At 40.8% G+C, this 18,173-nt stretch overlaps 1 protein-coding gene across 1 annotated transcript in view; it reads right to left on the bottom strand.

Annotated features, from left to right (window-relative positions):
• CLMP (CXADR like membrane protein) overlaps nt 1–8,515 on the bottom strand; it is a 44,553-nt gene extending 36,038 nt beyond the window's left edge. Inside the window, exons 1-2 of the mRNA XM_063355083.1 lie at nt 8,486–8,515; nt 7,984–8,328 (exon numbers count right to left, since the gene is read on the bottom strand). Of these exons, the coding sequence (XP_063211153.1) occupies nt 7,984–8,128 (145 nt within the window). The 5' untranslated portion in view covers nt 8,129–8,328; nt 8,486–8,515. The remainder of the gene's footprint in view (nt 1–7,983; nt 8,329–8,485) is intronic.
• Nucleotides 8,516–18,173: the final 9,658 nt, after the last annotated feature.

Consider the following 18,173-nt stretch of genomic DNA (forward strand, 5'->3'; position numbering starts at 1 on the left):
CTTCAAGGTTGAAAACCCTGCAATATTTTTTTTTTTAACAAAAAAGAAGTGCCTGACTCTGCTTTAGTTCAATATTCAAGGCTTGCTGTGTTATATCAAAGATTTCCACTGCACACACAACTACCCCATCATTTCCTGGCATTCTGCAGCCCTACTCTACAGATAAAGGTTCATATCTATATAAAACATTTCTAAGACCTTTAAAATTTTATCAACCCTTTAAGAAAAAAAATAGCCTAAGCAGGCTGAGTTATGAGACTCTGCCAGCATACATCTCAAATATTCCAAATACTGGAAAACCACCTAATTCTGACATTTTTGCTGAGGCACAAAGAGGGGAAGGGAACGGACTAATTTTTTTTCTTTTTTTTTTTCCACACTGTAGTTCTGGAAAGGCCTCTTACCAACCCCATTTATACTAAATGCCATCCAGGCACATAGGGAAAGACAATCTCTGCTCAAAAGAACTTACAGCCTCAATAACCAAAGAGTAAAAGGCAAAAGGAAGCAGGAAAAGAGCTAAAGGCACCAACATGACTTGCCAAGATCTAGAACTGAGCAGGGAACTGCATCCAGACTACCAGCCCATGCATTGACCACTCCCTAACGCTTGCCTGAGCTGTTGCTTTTTTTTTTTAACCTTCAGATACTCCAGCAAAGCACACCAACAGCCTTTGAAAGACTTTTCCATTGACAGAGTACAGCATTGTTAGAGTTACTATACAACTGCTGCTAGTTAAAAGATTATAAGGAGCAGTTCAATTTTGAGCGAATGCTGGGGCACATGCTTTAAGACAAGCATACAAATATTCCCCTTTATCAAAAGCCACAGGAAAGGACAGGGGACTTCCACCTATCATTTAATGTAGCTGGCTTCCAGGTTCTGCTCTGCCAAGCAGCTCAGCACAATGGACACTTAACCACAGGTGATTACTCCACAGGTATACAATAGCTAGAAAGACTAGATTTTTCCTCTGTCATATGCAGAAGTAATTCAGATACTAAACACAGAGCTCAGAGTTTCCTTTCTGTGAGGGTTCTTCTGGTAACATAGCAGTCATGCACACCATGAGTGGAGTTTCTCAGCATATTGGTACTAAAAAGCCACTAATACTTTATCAAGTATCTTATTATAAAATAAGGATAGGTCAAACCTTCCCATTGCTTAGAAGTCATCCCTCCAGATGGCAGCTCAAGGATCTCACCTTGTTAAATTGTACCTGGTGGATTCAGTTGTTTGTCAGTGATCTGCCCATCACTACTTCTACCCACATTTGAGGACATATTCAAAGCAAAACTGCTTAAAGTCAGAGCTGCAAGGGTTTAAACTTAACATAACAGCTACCTTGCCTTTACGCAGTGTGCACCCACCTGTGCCTTCACTTCCTCATGTTAGATGGGCTTTATATACTTCTCTAACCAATACAGCCCTACTAGACCGAGTTACTCAACGCTTTTATGTAAGTGTGATACTTAACCACAAAGCACACTACAACAGTAGCAGCAGTGCAGTATTATGGTAGACCAAATGCAGTCTAGTCATGGTCATCAGTTGCCTCTAACTGTGCACGCTCCATTTCAAAAGACTGTTTCCAGGAGAGCAGCCTCTCTTCTGCCAATGCATATTATAAGCGCAACAAAATTTTCACTGACCTTTTCCTACCATAGGCAATTAAACTGCAGGCACTATGCTGAACTTCAGCCTTCCTACCTCATCAGCCAGGAGCAAGTCACATACACTAAGACTTCATTCGTATTTTCCAGCCACAAAAATGGATGTCACCTACACAGAAGAGACAGGCTGAAAATATACTGTAATGTATATTGATTCTTGTAGGACAGCAATTCTGACATCATGAATCTGGGTCTGGCCCATTAAGAGAAACACTGAGTTACAACATTTGCCTTTTTAAACTGCCAAATGCTTTCCTAGAAAAGACGGAACAGAAGATGAGGACAAGACTTGTTTCATGTTCTTCTACTTCATTCACCTTCAATGCATCTTACAATTGCTCAGTCCTCATTGCAACAAAAAGCTAGAGCTACCTAATTAGTCACACGAAGAAACCAAGATACCAAAAAAGTGGCTTGAGAAAAGCCTAGCAATGGTGTTTCTCTGAGGCAGGTCAATACCCATTGCCCAGTTGCTTTTTTCGGTACTTCTGGGAAAAAGGAGCAGCCTTATACTGGGTTGCTAACCCACTGCTAGAGCACCCAGTCACTATTGCATACACCTTCTCTGTGTTCTACCCAGGGAAAAGCATGTTTTAGACAAGGTTTGAAGCCCTGTCTGGCAGAGGTAGGCTGCGGTTATTCCACTCGGCAATACTGAAGCAGCAGATTGAAGGCAGAAGAGAGTCTAACAGATGACCAAGAAAGAAATGCACCCTCCTCACTTCTGTTGACTTTACTTCCCATCACTTCACACACTTTCCATTGTTTTGCTTCCTGCACAGCCATTTCTGGATCCTCCACTATCCTGTCATTTCAGTATCTATTTACAGACCTCAGTGACCTGACTTCACCCTTGGCTTTTTGCTGGGCTGCTTCTGTAAACTAACCATTTCTAAAAACAGATGAAGAAACAGCTTTGGGGGGAAAAAAAACCACATTCATCTTTTAGACAGGGTACCGCCAAGTTCCCACTGCACCCAAAGTAGCCTCTTTTGTAGCACATTAGTGCATGCGAGATATGCACAATATTGTGTACACATGAGCCAAGCTTCCTCTGCAAGTGTATAAAATACATGACAGATACGCAAGCAATGACTACTGCCCTGGCTAACACAGGGGATTGATTTAGCTAGAAATCTAAGGTATAGTTTGACTAAGGCTGTGGGGACTATTTCTGAAGGGAAAAGGCACAGAAAGCAGCTTGGAGCAACCCACTTCATTGGTACTAGACATACACTTAGTGCAATCATTTAGTATGGTGTAGCAGGCACACTTACACACAAAGGATTTTTCAAATACACACAAGGCTTTGTCAGAGTGACTGCTTACATTTCTTCTCAGGCAGTTCCTGAAAATTCAAACAAATCCCAGATTGCAAACCTGCTAAGTTCCCTATAAAGCCCTGTATTTGCCTTGAGGAAAACAGGGGCATTTGTTGTGATCCAGAGGATAAACATCAGAATATCTCCAAGCCAGCTGTGCAATGACATTTCTGGGAAGCTTGTGCTGCTCTTACACAAAATGTCCTTCTGAAGTGGGCCAGAGTGCTCCACAGAAACAGACCACTAATTCTACATAAGGAGACAAGGTCCAGGATCAGCACAAAGGCAAAACACCCGTTGTTTTCCATGGAAAATTCAGAAAATTTGCCTCCTCCCCTCCCCAGCTCTATTTCCCATCAAATGAATTAATCTTCATAATTTCAGCTCAACTTTGGCATGCTGCTTTTTCTTATTCTGGAAGGTTACCTTTTTCCCCCCCCCTTTTCTTCCTCATGGTAAAATGGAAAAAAACCAGAAAGGATAAAAATAAACCCCCAAATAAACATTTTTTTTAGATGCTAAAAATCCGAACTATTTCATATAAAACAAAGCAGTACTAACTAGAGAAAAATAGGCCATTTCTCATCAAATGTCTTGACGGAAAATATTCGATGTAAGCCATCCCTGGCTTTAGAAGACTTTTAGTGTCTCACAAGGAGTGTTAACCCTGATATCCTGCCAGATAGCAACTCACTTAATTATGTCTAGCTCCTATGAATTCCCCCTGGAGCACCAAATGGATACACTGCTTTTCTTTGCTCCCTTTTGCTTAGGTATTCTTAAAGTAGCATTCTATTAAAGAGCTCTTTGCCCTGTCCTCAAACAGAATTCACACTACTCTAACAGGATGAATCTTCCATACAGTTGATGTTTTGTTGACTGCCTTTGGAGTATTCATGATAGAAATAAATTGTCAATTATGTGAAGTCCTTGGAAGAATAGTCTTTTGAGCTAAATACACCAAGAAGTTACCTGCATTCCTTAGAATCCAATAACACAGAGAAGGTAAAATCCACAGTCACACACAACCCTTTTTCACAGCTACAGATTTTTCTTTTCTTACTCCACTCCCGAGCCAAGGCTTTGTTTTTATTAAGTCCTTTTAAAACATAGGGCAAAACCAAGCTTCTAAGTACACCATGAAACAAACAGGCAAAGACAGAGGAGCCATGAGAAAACTCTGAAATAGCAAGTGTACTATATACTGTTAGTTACTGCAGAGAAATGTGGGAAATACCTGGAAAAAAATCAGCAAAGAAAGGTCCATTGGCTTAGTTTTCAGGCTGCTTAGAACAGTCTCCTTTGCTTTTTACTAATTCCAGGCAGAATCATTCCATTAAAATATAAGACTTCACAGTAACATCACTGGGAGCAGGAGTGTTTTGGTTTTTTTTTTTTTTTTTTAAATAACACTGCAGGGGTTCTTGGCTTCACTGGAGTGTAGCATTGCAAGGGTTTAGGGAGAAGGATCTCAAGGAGATGTGATAGGGCACACTGCAGGTTGCCTGTGCAGGAGAGAAGGCCAGACTCAGTATACTAGAGCACAGCCCCAGGCTGACCTACCACTGCTGAATGCTGCAGAGCTGCTTCCGTATCATCACAGATTTTCAAGCTAGAAGTCGGGTGAATACCTAGGCAAACGTACACTGTCAGACCCAATTGCTCATGCCAACAGGCACTGGAAGGATCTGCACCATAACCTTTTTCCCAGTGCAGCAAGACAATCAGAGTCTTGATGTTCAATGCAGCAACTGGATACCCCTGGGACAGAGATATGAGAGTCACTGACCTCAGAGCTTTGAGGGCAGAGCTCTGCTACATCAGTACAAAAGGTATTTTTGCCATTACAGCTGCACCCACTCTAGAAACACCAACCCTGTCTAACATCCTGATTCTAACACACTGAACACATCTTTGTCAGACAATCATAAGCCAGACCAAACATGCATTGAGGTGAGCAACCTCTAACACTAACATAAAGGTTCACTGCCAATAGCAGGACACCAGAAAGCTGGATGACTGATTTGGTTTGGCACATCTACTGCTTTTAATCTTGAACTCATTGGTTTCTGAAAGCCTGAGCACATACACTAACCAACACAAAAAAGCAAGTTACACCAGTGCAAAAGCCAGGCATTCAGGCATCACCCCCTGTGAACATATCTGATTACAAGAAAATTAGCTTTTTACTTTAACAGAGGGCTCATTAAAAATATACAAAATTGAGTTGGAAGGGGTGAAAGAAGGCAAAAGGAGAATTCCAGCACCTGAAAATTTAAACCAATTCAGTAAAATATTAAATGAAAACATTTGCTAGATTTTTACTGGCTGAGAAATGCAATATTCTATTATGAAGTTTTTACACTCAGTAGTGAACAATCACAGATATTTCCCTTGGAAATTTCCATCCTGATTTTTAAGAGTGCAGCATGTTACACAAGGAGTTTGAAACAATTTTGACCAGCTGTGGGCCGAGATGAGAATCAGATGTCAAACACACACGTGTAGGCACGCACATTAGCATGCATCACCTTCCACTCCTCACTCCTTCCTCCTTCATTTACCTAGCCTTTACTAGGGAAGTAAGCATGGTCATGCTCTTGCTCACACTTAAGTCTTTCATTTTGTCTTGTTTTAAAAGCCTCCTTAAAACTAATTGTCTCCCATTTTCTGTCTCCTCCCACAGCTGTTCACTTGCCCCAGAGAGGCAAACAGTGTAAGAGACAAGGACTGTGTATATTAGCCATGCTATTAGTATGTTTAATAACAAAAAGACAAACTAGGCAACCTTCCTTTCAAGTTTGCTTGGCTTCTCTAAACCCTTTTTTCCACGCTAGGCTTTCCCTTTATCAGCAAGAAAAGCAAGCCATCATTGGCACTTCTATACTTTTTTACTGAAGAAAATCAACTACACTTTCTCTAGCTAACAAATGACACTCCCCAGCCTCCTAGTCTTCAGGACAATCTAGGAAAGGGAATCGCAATACTTCCTTACTTTTTCCTAGAACACACTCCTAATATTGGTGAAGCTGGACACGGAGCAGAAAGACCAAGTTGTCTGTTGAGAAGGCAGGTAAAGCATGGGCAAGACAAGGGGCAGTTGAATGACTAATGTGGTACACCAGGAAACATAACATTCCAGATTTTGCTGTAAGCTTTGGGAAGCCACTTACTCTCCCCTCACCAGTGCTTGGACAATTCCCACAGACAGGGTGAAAAACTCAACCCATGGGTGACAGCATAAACTGTTGAGGGCAGGGACTGTCTTTTGTTTTGTGTTACCAGCATACCGAAGATGCCTAGATGCCAAAGACATAAGAATAATGATGATAAAGCCCACTGTGTTTTATAGATAAAGGCAGTACTAGTCATGCAAAGGTAAATTGTCATTACATTACAGCCAAGAGCACCTTTTCTCTGGCAACACCTTACTCCTTTTTGCTCCAAACCTTCAACATATAGGAATATTCAGCAGTTGAACAGGGTTGGTGGATCAAAGACTGCAGTTCTGTTTGTCTCCATCAGTGAGGTAAGCAACCGACACCTGTCTCCTAATTTCCACAGAGCAGCTTTCCTGGCCATTTCTGCAGGGCTGACCCAGCCCAGACACATCTGGCAGAAGCCCACCTGGTTCTTCCTAATTTGTGTCTCATCTCCTGGAGTCTTCTTTTAACACCATCTCCACCATATTGAGACACAAGTGGCCAAGGCAGATGTGCAGGGGGACAAACTGCTGCCTGCACTCCCCTGCAGATTCTGCAGCATGTCAAAGCCCCCATCACACTCCTCCACATAAAACCTTTCCTAACAGCAATCCCTAGAGCAAAAGCCTTCTCTAAAATTTATTCAGCAGTTCTACAAATAATCTTTGTCTTTCAGATATCTAGAAATCTGGCCAGTCCACGTTCCACACCTGCAGGACTTAAGGAACAGGGCTGTTCACTGCAAAATTTCGTTATGGCTGTCCAAAACCTCTGTTCTACCTGTGCCCAGCCACACCAGTCCACCACGCTGTAGGGCTCAACTCTTTCCAGGGAATCAGAGACCGACCCACTTTTTCACACCTGTACCCAGGTTCCTGGGAGACAGGAGGATCCAGGAATCACAGCCTTTGCCTAAGCACAACAGATTTCATAGCTGTCTGCCTGTCAGCACTATCTGGTGAGCAGAATCGAGACAGAAGCTCACTCATCACATTACAGTGCCTCTGGAGATGTAGAAACCCAGTCTGCTTGTGAGTCAGTCTTGCAGGCAAGCCCCCTCAAAGACCCCAGGGCTGCAAACTCTTTTCTCCATAGGCTACGGCTTTAGCAAACAGCTCTCCAGCCCTTCTCTCTTCACCCTCCTTTAATGTCTCCTTTTTTGTTCTCCGCTCCTCTCCTATTCAACAGTCAACATCTACCTCTTTTCTTTCCCTTCTTCCAGCAGCCCTCTTTCTTCCCATTTCTTGCCTTCCCCCTTTATCTCCCCTCTCCCATCCTTTCCCCCTCAACTCCTCCCTCTTGCACTTAAACACATCTGTTTCTAATCTTAGGCATCAATTGCAAACAATAACCCCTTTTTATTTTAAAATCTGAATGTTAAATGCCCAAGCAAATCAAAACAGAGTTAAACAAATTTGACACTATGCTTGAAACAAAGACATTTTGTTCACCTTGTTTTGAGAAAGAGATTTAAGCCCCTCGCTAGTTCATTGCTTAAAAGTGCTGCCCTCTTTAAACAAGAAACATACATTCTGAAAGGATTCTGTTTAACTACCACTTCTAAATAATGAATCCAGATATTAAAAGATTTCTGGCTATCAACCTGCTAATAAAGCAACAAAAAAAGCATCAGAACCCAAACAACACTGAAATTGGAGTTTTCCATAAAAGTTTTTTCTGTACAAATCCCCTTCTCTTACTTACCAGAAATGAATTTCAGTCATGCAGAGAGGGCGCATGGAAGTTTGATTAAAAACACAAAAACAACCAAAAAGCCAACCTACCTAAAAAGAGGATTGAAAGTGCAGACATTCCGTCTCCAAGCAAGAGGGACTTTTCCTCCCTTTTTCTTCCTTCTCCCAGGAACAGCAGGCAGACCTGCACAGGATTCAAAGGAACGCCTCTGGAATGCACTGAGTGTAATTGCATCCATGTGCCAGAAAAATAACCAACTTCACTCTTTCTTCCCTTCTGCTATTCATCTCCTTGTCCATATTCCATCCAGATTCAGTGAGAGCTTTTAGATCTCTGCAGCTAGTAATTCAGGCCCTTGAGTTTTGGAAACGAAGAGACAGAGGCAGTGCAGCAAGGAGTTCACATCTACAGCAGCATAGAACAATTTTGCTTGTCTGAAAAGGAGAGAAGCAGGGGAAAACACTGTGCTCAATGTTCACCACATGGCTGCCTCCCAGAAGAGCCCCTCCCTACCATCAGCTGGGATTAATAGTGAAGACCAGTCATGTGGGTGAGGTACAGCTAATTTTTAGCAATAATATATATATTTACCTTTGAAGGAGAAACAAGAGGATTTCTCTAGTGTCAAAACAGTTAAGTTTGGAGGCAGTAAAAATCCAGCATGGAAAAAAATCAGATTAGTCACTCAAGGGCTAGAGAGGGACTCTCAGGAAAAAAGCACACATGCTTTTCAGAATGATAAACACACTCACATGCATACATTATCTTTATTCTCTTTTGTAGCTAGTAAATTGCAGAATTAAAGCTCTTAATCTTACTGCAATACCTTCTTCATTTGCTTCACGGCTTTCTTTTTGAGTTTCTAGTAGAGAAAAAATTCCTAAGAATTGATTTAATTTTGCACTTATCTGTGCTTCACTGATGAGAGAAAAAGCTCAATCTAGCAGAAATTGGTTGTCTGCATTTATGGGATACTATGGGATGCAACTTATAATTCACTCCCAAAAGCCATTTTAAAGCAGCCCAAGAGACCTTTACAGCCTATCTTCAGCTTCGCCCTCATGCAGTTCGCAAGTGAGCAAGTTGTAAAAACTAGCTCAGATGCTCCATTCCATTTCTGCCATTACAGCAGTAAAAACAAACCTCCGTTTCTGTAAAAAGGATCAAATGTGGCAGGGAGTAGACAGATGACTCTGACCATCTACAGCGCTGAACCAGCCAGAATGGAATTTTTTTATTCTTTAGTAAAACTTGTATAAATCTCGCTGCTCACAGCAAGGCCATGGAAACAGTGATGTTTTACATGTGTGCATACACACAACTGTTTTATCAATTGCACTTTACACATGCACAGGTCATGCCTCCACCTTTATATCCACATGCCCTAGGACACATCTGCTTTTCAGAAAAGCAAAGCACTTCCAGCTAGCCTACAGCGGCTGTAAAACCATTGAAGAAGCCAAGTAAGCACTTGGGTGGCTAACCTGCACTGATCTGTGTGTTGCCACGGCTATACCAGGCCCCCACCAGTTAGTTTAAATCTTCTAAGGTGCACCTACATAAGCAGCAACTGCCTATTTTTCTAAAAAATAGACATAGAATCATAGAATTGTTAAGATTGGAAGGGACCCAAAAGATCATCTAGTTCCAACCCCCCTGCCCTGGGCAGGGACACCTCCCACTAGAGCAGGTTGCTCAGAGCCCTGTCCACCCTGGCCTTAAAAACTTCCAGGGATGGGGCTTCTACCACCTCTCTGAGCAACCTGTTCCAGTGTCTCACCACCCTCATGGTGAAGAAGTTCTTCCTAATGTCCAGTCTGAATTGTCCCATCTCTAGTTTTAATCCATTCCCTCTAGTCCTACCATTACCCGCCATCCTAAAAAGTCCCTCACCAACTTTCTTGTAGACCCCCTTAAGATATTGGTAGGCCAATACATACTTATGAAGAGGTGCCTATCACACATAGCAGATTGCAAATGAAACAAGTTTACCCATCTTGTGCAACTCGGGGCCAAAGGAAAGCTTTGGAAGACAGCACAAAAATCTTTTCCCTTAGGAACACTAACAAAATTATTTCTAAGACCTAAGAGAAAGAGCAGGCCAAAGGCAAGGCTGTCAGCCTGTGGTTTGAGATCTCAGACTTCAAACTCTCTCATTAGCTCCTTGTGTAACCTCATCTACACATAGTTTCTACATACCTCCCTTGTAAAAGCAGGGATAGTATGCTCCTCTCCCTCTTCAGGGATGAAAACAAATACAGGATCTTTAGGAAGTCTACAGTGTGGGGCACTACGCTTCGAAGCTCTATAGGAATTCAGTACCTTAGCTCTTCATTACAGTACAAGCTTTTCAAGCATTTACTGGAAGACAAGAACACTGCTACCCTGGACAAAATCAGGCCCTAGATTCAGGCAGATCCCATCAGAGAGAAATAACATGGATAAAAATGATCCTTCTGCACCCTGTTTCATATAAGTTTCATTTACCCCTCCCAGCCTCAGATGGAAACAAAAGCAGCATTTCACTCCTCCTCTCCAAAACAGCTGCTCTTTCTGTAACAGTGAGAAAAATATGTTAAACAGCATATTCAACTAATATAGACTGATGATAGCAATCACTATTAGGTGAATAAAACAATTCCTACAGAGCAGCTGTATCTGTCACATCCACCCCTATCCTAACAGATGATTCCTTTAGAACTTTTCCCCACACACTTGACCAAACAGGCTGCTGGTTTTCAAACAGCTGAGTGGATCTGAGAGAACATAATTGATTTTCAGTGCAGGACATCAACCAATGGAGAAAAGTGCATTTATTCCCTTCCCCCTCTCTCCAGAAGCCAAGCAGCACCGAGCTTGTCTCTCTGCATTATGAGTTTGACAGAAGATGTCCCAAGCTATGCTGTAAATACCCAGAATGCCGCTTTGCTTTAATAGAATCAATGCATCAGAAACCAAGACAGAGAGAAGTGTTGTCACCCTGCACTCGCTGCCCAGCCTCCACTGAAATCCACAGAGCTGGGATGGTTGAGGGATGCACACAGAGGAGGAGGGGGATACGGAGAATGAAAGAGGAGGCCATGCATGCAAAATCTCCTCTTTATCATCTCAGACAAGCCATTCCACAGCCTGTACTCACACTGCATTCAGCCCCTTCAGGAAGCTCCTCAAGAGCAAGTTATGCTTTGGCCTTCAGCGGGGATTCTCCCTCTGGTGTTCATACCTATTATAGCAAGGGTATCTCGTTTGCATAACAGTTCCTGTGAGAGGCAAGTAAGGGCTGGTGTAAGTACATATAAGGACATCCCCACCACTCACACAAGCACATCCTCTCAAAACCTCTGCTGATTGTGTTTGAGGGAACAGGTCCTATCTACAGTATGTTATTTTTTCCAGAAGGGGCAAATTCTTCTAGTAGGCTTATGAATGCTTTCACCTGTCACTATACCATGCTAGCACAGCATGGGAGATACACATAATGCACTTCTCAGCAGGGAGAACAGCGAAAGACAGAAACTGGTGTTTGATATCATAAGCATTAAGGAAAAAGGTTTCATAAAATACCTTTAAAACCCGAGTTAGGTTTTCAGGGTTCCTGTACTGCTGTTGACAGGTTTTTCAGTCTAGGGTAGGTTCCGATTAAATACCTGTACACAAACATCTATAGAAATCCTAATAAGCCACAGACTAGCATTTTGGTAGTCTTCCCTGGTGCTGTCTCAGTTTCAGGCCCTTTTGCATTTATGCAAGTAATCCCTCTCAGGAAAACAGGAATCTGCATGTCCTAAGAGACTGCCCAGCACTCATTATCTTGTTCCTGCACCTCAACCAGCAGAAGCATGCAGGGGGTAACCTTTCTCTAAGCCCTACTATAATTTGTTTCTGTGTCAAGGTTAAGCTATATTTTCCTCCAGAACTGTTATTACACAGCAGTAAAAAAAGACTTTTACTACGCAGCTACCTTCTTGTGTTGGTTCTCTATTAAGTCTGTTCTCTGAGACACCCAATACAAACTTACCTCACAGAGTTTAAATGATTTAAGCAACTTATTAATATAGCCAGAAGAAGAACAAGGTTCCTCCATCAGGAGAGCCAGATGAACACTTCTATTCTCTTAAGCAAAACCATACTCTGTTCAGCTTTTAGCTTTGCAATTGAAAAAAAGACACAAAATACTCTGACAAAGGAAAGACAAACCACACAAACAAGCCAGTGTCTGAATGAGAAAACTCAAAACAGACAGCAAGGAACATCAGAATAGAAAATAAAACCCTTCACTCAGATTTCTTTCCACAACAAGCCACTAGGGGAAAGGTTGCTTCACACTACAACAGGACACAGATATTGACTTATAAATCAGTTGTTGTTGAAGAAGCTCTCATCTCTCAAGTAGGCTTCAATAATTGAACATAAAAGCACTACTAGTCATTTAGTATTAGTAAAAAGTCTCAGTTCAACAAGCCTTAGCGCTCATAGTGTCAGTAAATATAACTCTGTGAAAAAACAGCCAGCCAAAAAAGAGCTCCTTAAAGCTCTAGCTAGTTTGAAGTGCCTCAATGCACACAGCTTGTTGCTCCAAGTTTTTTTATACTTGTTTTATAGGAATACACCTTTATACTTTTTTTGGATAGTCTTATTATCAGTATAAGCCTGTAACCATACTCTACATTTATACTTTGAGAAATAAAAAAGTAAAGAGTTCCTCACACACAAAAAGACTATTTTTAATCTTAATTAATTTTTTGTTGTTGTTGCAATAGTTAAGAATAATGTAAAGTACTTACACTGTACTATTGAACTTCTAATAGAAGTCAGACCAGGTAAAAACATAAAAAGTCTCATTTTCATCAAAAACTTTAAATATTTTCATAACACAAGACTTTCATTTTTAAGCTAAGGCCTAACAGAACTTTCCCGAGAAGAAAAGCATTCCTTCAATGGAAACATTACCAACTAATCTAATAAAACACAGAAACACCAAAAGCAAACACCACCAGCTCCCTCACCTCCAGCATTCAATCCCCTACTAACAGAAACAAACAAATCAAATAAGAATGCTAGGTTTTATTCTGTATCCTCTGAAAAATGTGCCAATGAAACACCATGCTTTAATTTCCCAGCTGAGAATTTGGATAATTGGAAAGTAAAACTTATCTGTGAATCACAGGTGTGAAGAATATGTAATTACACAGGGAGGGTCAGAACACAGGTGTGGAGCATATGAGATTAAATGGGAGGGTGAGAACAGAAGTTAAAAAGCAGGAGAGAAGGATGGCTGATCCTTTAGGTGGAAAAGTTATGGTAGAAGCAAATTTAATGGTTTCCAAGTTTGAAAGATTTTTAATCTTTTTTAATGTGTGTTTTACTATATATGTAATAGGTGGCAATACAAAATGTTAGAGGAAGAGCTGAATAAGCAAGATGGGAAGCAGTATGTATGTGAAAGCAATGGCTAGAAAAAAGAAGAGAGGCTATTTGCTGCATTCATTGCAAGGTAAGTAAAAAACAAGGTTTCTTTAATACTTTAGTAGAAGTTTGTTTTAATTAAAAAATGCTTTTGATAGGCAGGTTGCTTTTTTGTTTGTTTTTATTTGAAGTAAGAAACAAAAAAACCCTTGATAATATTGATCTGCTTGAACCAGTAAACACTAAACATGTAAAGGTGCAAGATCTATCTTATGGTAATATTGTGTTCATTGTTTAAGTGACTTTTCTATAAACAGAGCAGAATAAGTAAATAGAAGTTCGTAGAATACAGTGAAACCAAGAGAACTAGGAAAGCTTTCAGTTCATCAATATAATCTGAATTTCTGTTTCTAGGTGGTTGGGTGTTAGCTTTTAGAGATTATCTCTGAGAGGATCTCCTTCCTGTTTCATATTTACAAATTAAGTACAATTTTTATATGTTGGGCAATGGTTTGAGCATATTAATTTGATTCAATTCTAAGCAAAACATAGAAAAAAAAGATACTGGAGAAAGATTAAGTGTGATTGTTTAGGTGTTATTCTGCCTAAACCTTAGCTTAGGGAGGCTTGGGTAACTGTAGTGTCTTTCTGGCAAGTGCTTGTGACTTGAGCATTAATAGTTTAGTTTTGATGGTGCTTTTTGTGTTGGCATAGCTTTCTGTTGGACAAGCTTTTGTACTGTTGAAGCTCATAATGAGGGAAGACAGAGATGCAATTCCTCCTAGATTTAATTCTAAAAATTACTTACCTCTTCCCAGCATGTAGTTGTTCCTTTGAAATAGGAATAGCTTAGTAACTTGTCACACTTGAGCTGATAGATATCTCAATCCTTCCTGCTAGCCTTGTCATTGATCTATTTTGTGGTATTCAGTATATTACCCAACAAGAGACAGCAAAGAAACAGCTTCTATCTTAGAAACTTCTGTCTCTCATCTAAGGACCTTGTCACTGGGGACCATGGCATGCATAAAACTGATCGGTTGACTATTACCTAATTCAACTTGGAAGTAGGCAAAAGGTTTTCCTGTGCAGTGGTTGTTTACAGAGACACAGGAAACAAATTTTAAAACTTCACCCAACTGCTTAGTAGGTGTGCTAACCCCACACTCTGTTACAATGACCTAGCACAGGATGGGAGGGAAAGCTGAAGTTAAAATGGTTAGGGGAGACTTGTGGGCTTGTTCTTAAACATTTTTTTTCTAGGTCAATGTCAAAAAACACTGAAGTGAAAATGACATGGGGTAATGTGGTTTTGAATGGCAGCCAGTCTGTTGCAAGCAGGGGCCAGGCAGAAGCCTTCTGTCCCTGGAGCTTTTGTTTTAGTCTGTGCTAATAAAGAGTTCACTTAAAGCATGTGGAATAAGTAAAGAGCCTATTTATTAAAGGATAACCACTACAAAGCATTAACTGGAATGGTATGATGGACTGCTATGGAGGTGATTGTGTGGCATTTGAGCACTTGTGGTCCTGGATTCTGTTCTGCTTCTTTTGCCTACTCCCTGGGATGTAACAGGCTGTAAAGTTGTGCCTCAGTTTACGGCTCCATAAATACATTAAAAAGGGTTTTTTGAGCTGCTTAGAACCTGTTTTTAATCACTTAAACATTGCAATGTGAAGGTTGCCTGTATGTTACAGGTAGTTTGGTTAGATGGGATCTGTTTCTTCCTTTGCTTTACAGTTGTTGGACTTGTGTGGTTTTTTCTTAGCAGTACGATTTTCTAACCTCAGTGGCTAGAATGACTAGGTAATTTCATTAAGTATTCAGTGTTGCAAGAAACATTTACAAAGCCCTTAGGAAAAATTCCTTGTTTGTCAATGCCATGCTAAGCATATAGTTCCTCACAGTCAGTTTTAGGAATTTGTGACAATAATATGAATGCTGAAGTATGCATGTTTCTATTGAAATTGCTCAATATTGAGATTTAATGACTGTTCATGGCTGCCTTGCTATCTTATTGGGCAAGACTGGCCTATTTTTTGTTAAATCCTGACTTAAAAGCAGCCCTTGTACAACTTTTGTTTGTTGATACTTGTGGCTAAAAGTGGACTGAGGTCTGGATGCTGAAGAGATGACAAACTTGAAAATGTCCCTTTGAATCAAAAGGAATTTTGTCACTGAATTAGAGGTGACTTCCCATGTTTAATGAGTACCAACTTTAGGTCATGAAGCTTCATCTCTGGACTTGCTGTCCTGGTGTTTAAATATTCTTATGTGAGTGTTATCAGACTGTTGCGTTAACTCTGTGCTGCAGTACTGTAATTGAACTGGCTTGCTACTGTTTAGAACTAGAAAATGTATTGTCAGTGAGTTTCTCAGCCTGCTTTTATCTTGGGTGTCTTGACCTTGCTATCCCACTTCTACTTAGAGAGGGCTAAGACTTAATCCAACTTCCAGGACAGGTAAGTGATTCCTACATTATTCTGAAAGAAGGTTTGGGGAGTCTGAACGTAGTTTTCTTTGCCTTTCTACATAGAATATTGTTTCTTGGCTTGTTTTAGAGGACTTGGTCTTCTTGTGTCTGAGGCTACACTGTGGGTAGTTTCTCTGTATGTCACTAAGTTCTATATGCGAGCTGATGTACCAGGATTGCTTTGACGACAGCTTTATTGCACCAGTTGCTAATGTAGTTGAACTTGTGCAAGTTGCTGCTGTAGACTGTATGGCAGTATGCTACTTAATGTGGTATGTAACTGTTAAATTTTATTACTGCAAACCATGATTTAGTGTACTGCTGCACTAATAAATAAAGCGAGGCAAACCTCTGTGTAGGTAACATGGGGCACTTGTCTTAAGACTTCATTAAATCCCTGAGACTTTTGGGTATCTAACCCAAGAAAACTGATGGTTCTGGTTTTTAAGAATAGCCATGTGCTGATTGCCTGTTCAAATAGTCTGTATCAATTATAAAATGCTGGCTTTTCAGTATGGAGTCTTACTGGTTTGGGTTTGTGCCCTGTGTGTCCATATGCTTCAAAAAATGTTGAAGCTTGTGAACTTACCTGAGCATGCTTACATGTGCAAACTTGTACGCTCATGCATATATAACCTACATATCTCAGCTTTTCTGTTGCAGTTTGCTTGAGGCAAATGTCCTGTGAGGTTATGTTTAAATAATGCCATCTAAGATAATCATTTAATGTATATTACTAATTTAATGTGAGCTGTAAGGAGTGAAGGTTCCAAGACCTGTTCTTTCAGCTTCTATTAAAATGCCAGTGTGGTCACTGAGGCTATGACACTGAGTCTGTATGGCTAAAAGACACTCAGAAAGGCTTACTGCTGAGTTGCTAAACCTTTTCTGACAGTCCCAGTTGCACCAATCAAAGCCATTTAAACCCAAAGGCCCAAAGGACTCTTTTGAGAAATGATAGGAAATCTTGAACACAGACAAGGCAGACAGGCCATGGGAACCTATGTTGCCAATGGGGGCAACATTCTTAAAAGTTCCTTTTACAGCTATACCTCCGTTATCAAGCTGTGACTGGGTGAAATCCACCCCATTCTTCAGAATAGCTCAAGCAATGAAATAAAGACGACAGTGAATGCTGCAGGCTAATGCAGGAAATCCCTTGACTCTTTCCTCATAGTACCATCTTCTTGGCTGGTGGTCTGAGCAATAGCCAAATTGTTTGGGCATCAGTGGGCAGCCTGGAAGAATCAGGACCATGGCTAATAGAAGTAATTTGGTAACTGCTCAGGCCAGTACATTAGGGAGCAATTGCCTTTTCTACAAGCCACTTGTCTCACAGGAGGCAGTACCTCAGGAGAAGTTATCTCTCTTGACCCCTGCCTTAGATTGCCGAAGTGAAGCAAGACTCCTGTCTCCTGTTATTTAACATCTACTCTGACATCTTATCTATTTCTTTGTTCACCTCGTCTGAGGTATTATTGCCTGGTTCCTATTGGAATTTTTTGTATAGATGTTAAGATTGGTGTGTTGGACTGGCTCTGTCCAGGACCAATCAAGTTCTGAAGGAGTCTTGTTCCCTCTGCTTCTTTAATGTGGATCTGATAAATTTCACTTAACAGAGTTACTGTTCTATTCTTCACTTTGTTCTACCTATTGTGACTATTTTTGGGAGATGGCATGGGTTTAAGAATTTGGAAAAGGCTTACCACACATGTACTCTGCTGTGAATTAATCATGTTATTAAATGAGTAGTCTTTCTCAAAGGTATTCCTGGCTACTTGAAACTGGATTTCTGTTGATTACAAGGAGTTCTAGTTTAAGGAGAGCAGACAGACAAGATGGGTTTGCTCAGGTTCCTTGATAGCTGAATTACAATAGCCTAGTATCTCTAAGGAAAGCAATTTTCATGGTCCCAGTAATAAGGAGAGAAGCAGAAGGATCTCCTTCCTGTGTGCATGGAAATATTCATGAAGATGTTGAGATTGTTAGGCTGGAGTGACAGCACTCTATTAATAAATAAAGAGCATCAGTATTTCATGACATTAGTGAGGAAAGAGTGACACCTCTCTTGCTTTTATTTCCTTCTATTTTAGAACATTCAGGTTACAATATTCAGCTCAAAATGACACTTGAAGCAAGTTTCTGAGGATTTGATAAAAAAAAGTACTTTGTGTTGCACTAAAGGAATCCATTAAGCTCACTGGGAGATGAGCAGCTGTATAAGACTTCCCAAAGCCCTCTCCGTGGGGTACCTCAGTGTCTGAGATAGCTGGCTGTCAGGTTTAAATGCCCTTACTTCAGGCTGGAGAGGTCCTTGAGGAATATCAGGAATGCAGGTTCCCCAATAAGCATATGTAGGCAAGGCAGCAAGCAGAGTGAGCTCTAGTGGATTTTCAGGATAC

Source organism: Chroicocephalus ridibundus, chromosome 18 (genome assembly GCF_963924245.1).
Source record: "Chroicocephalus ridibundus chromosome 18, bChrRid1.1, whole genome shotgun sequence".
Lineage (NCBI taxonomy): Eukaryota > Metazoa > Chordata > Aves > Charadriiformes > Laridae > Chroicocephalus > Chroicocephalus ridibundus.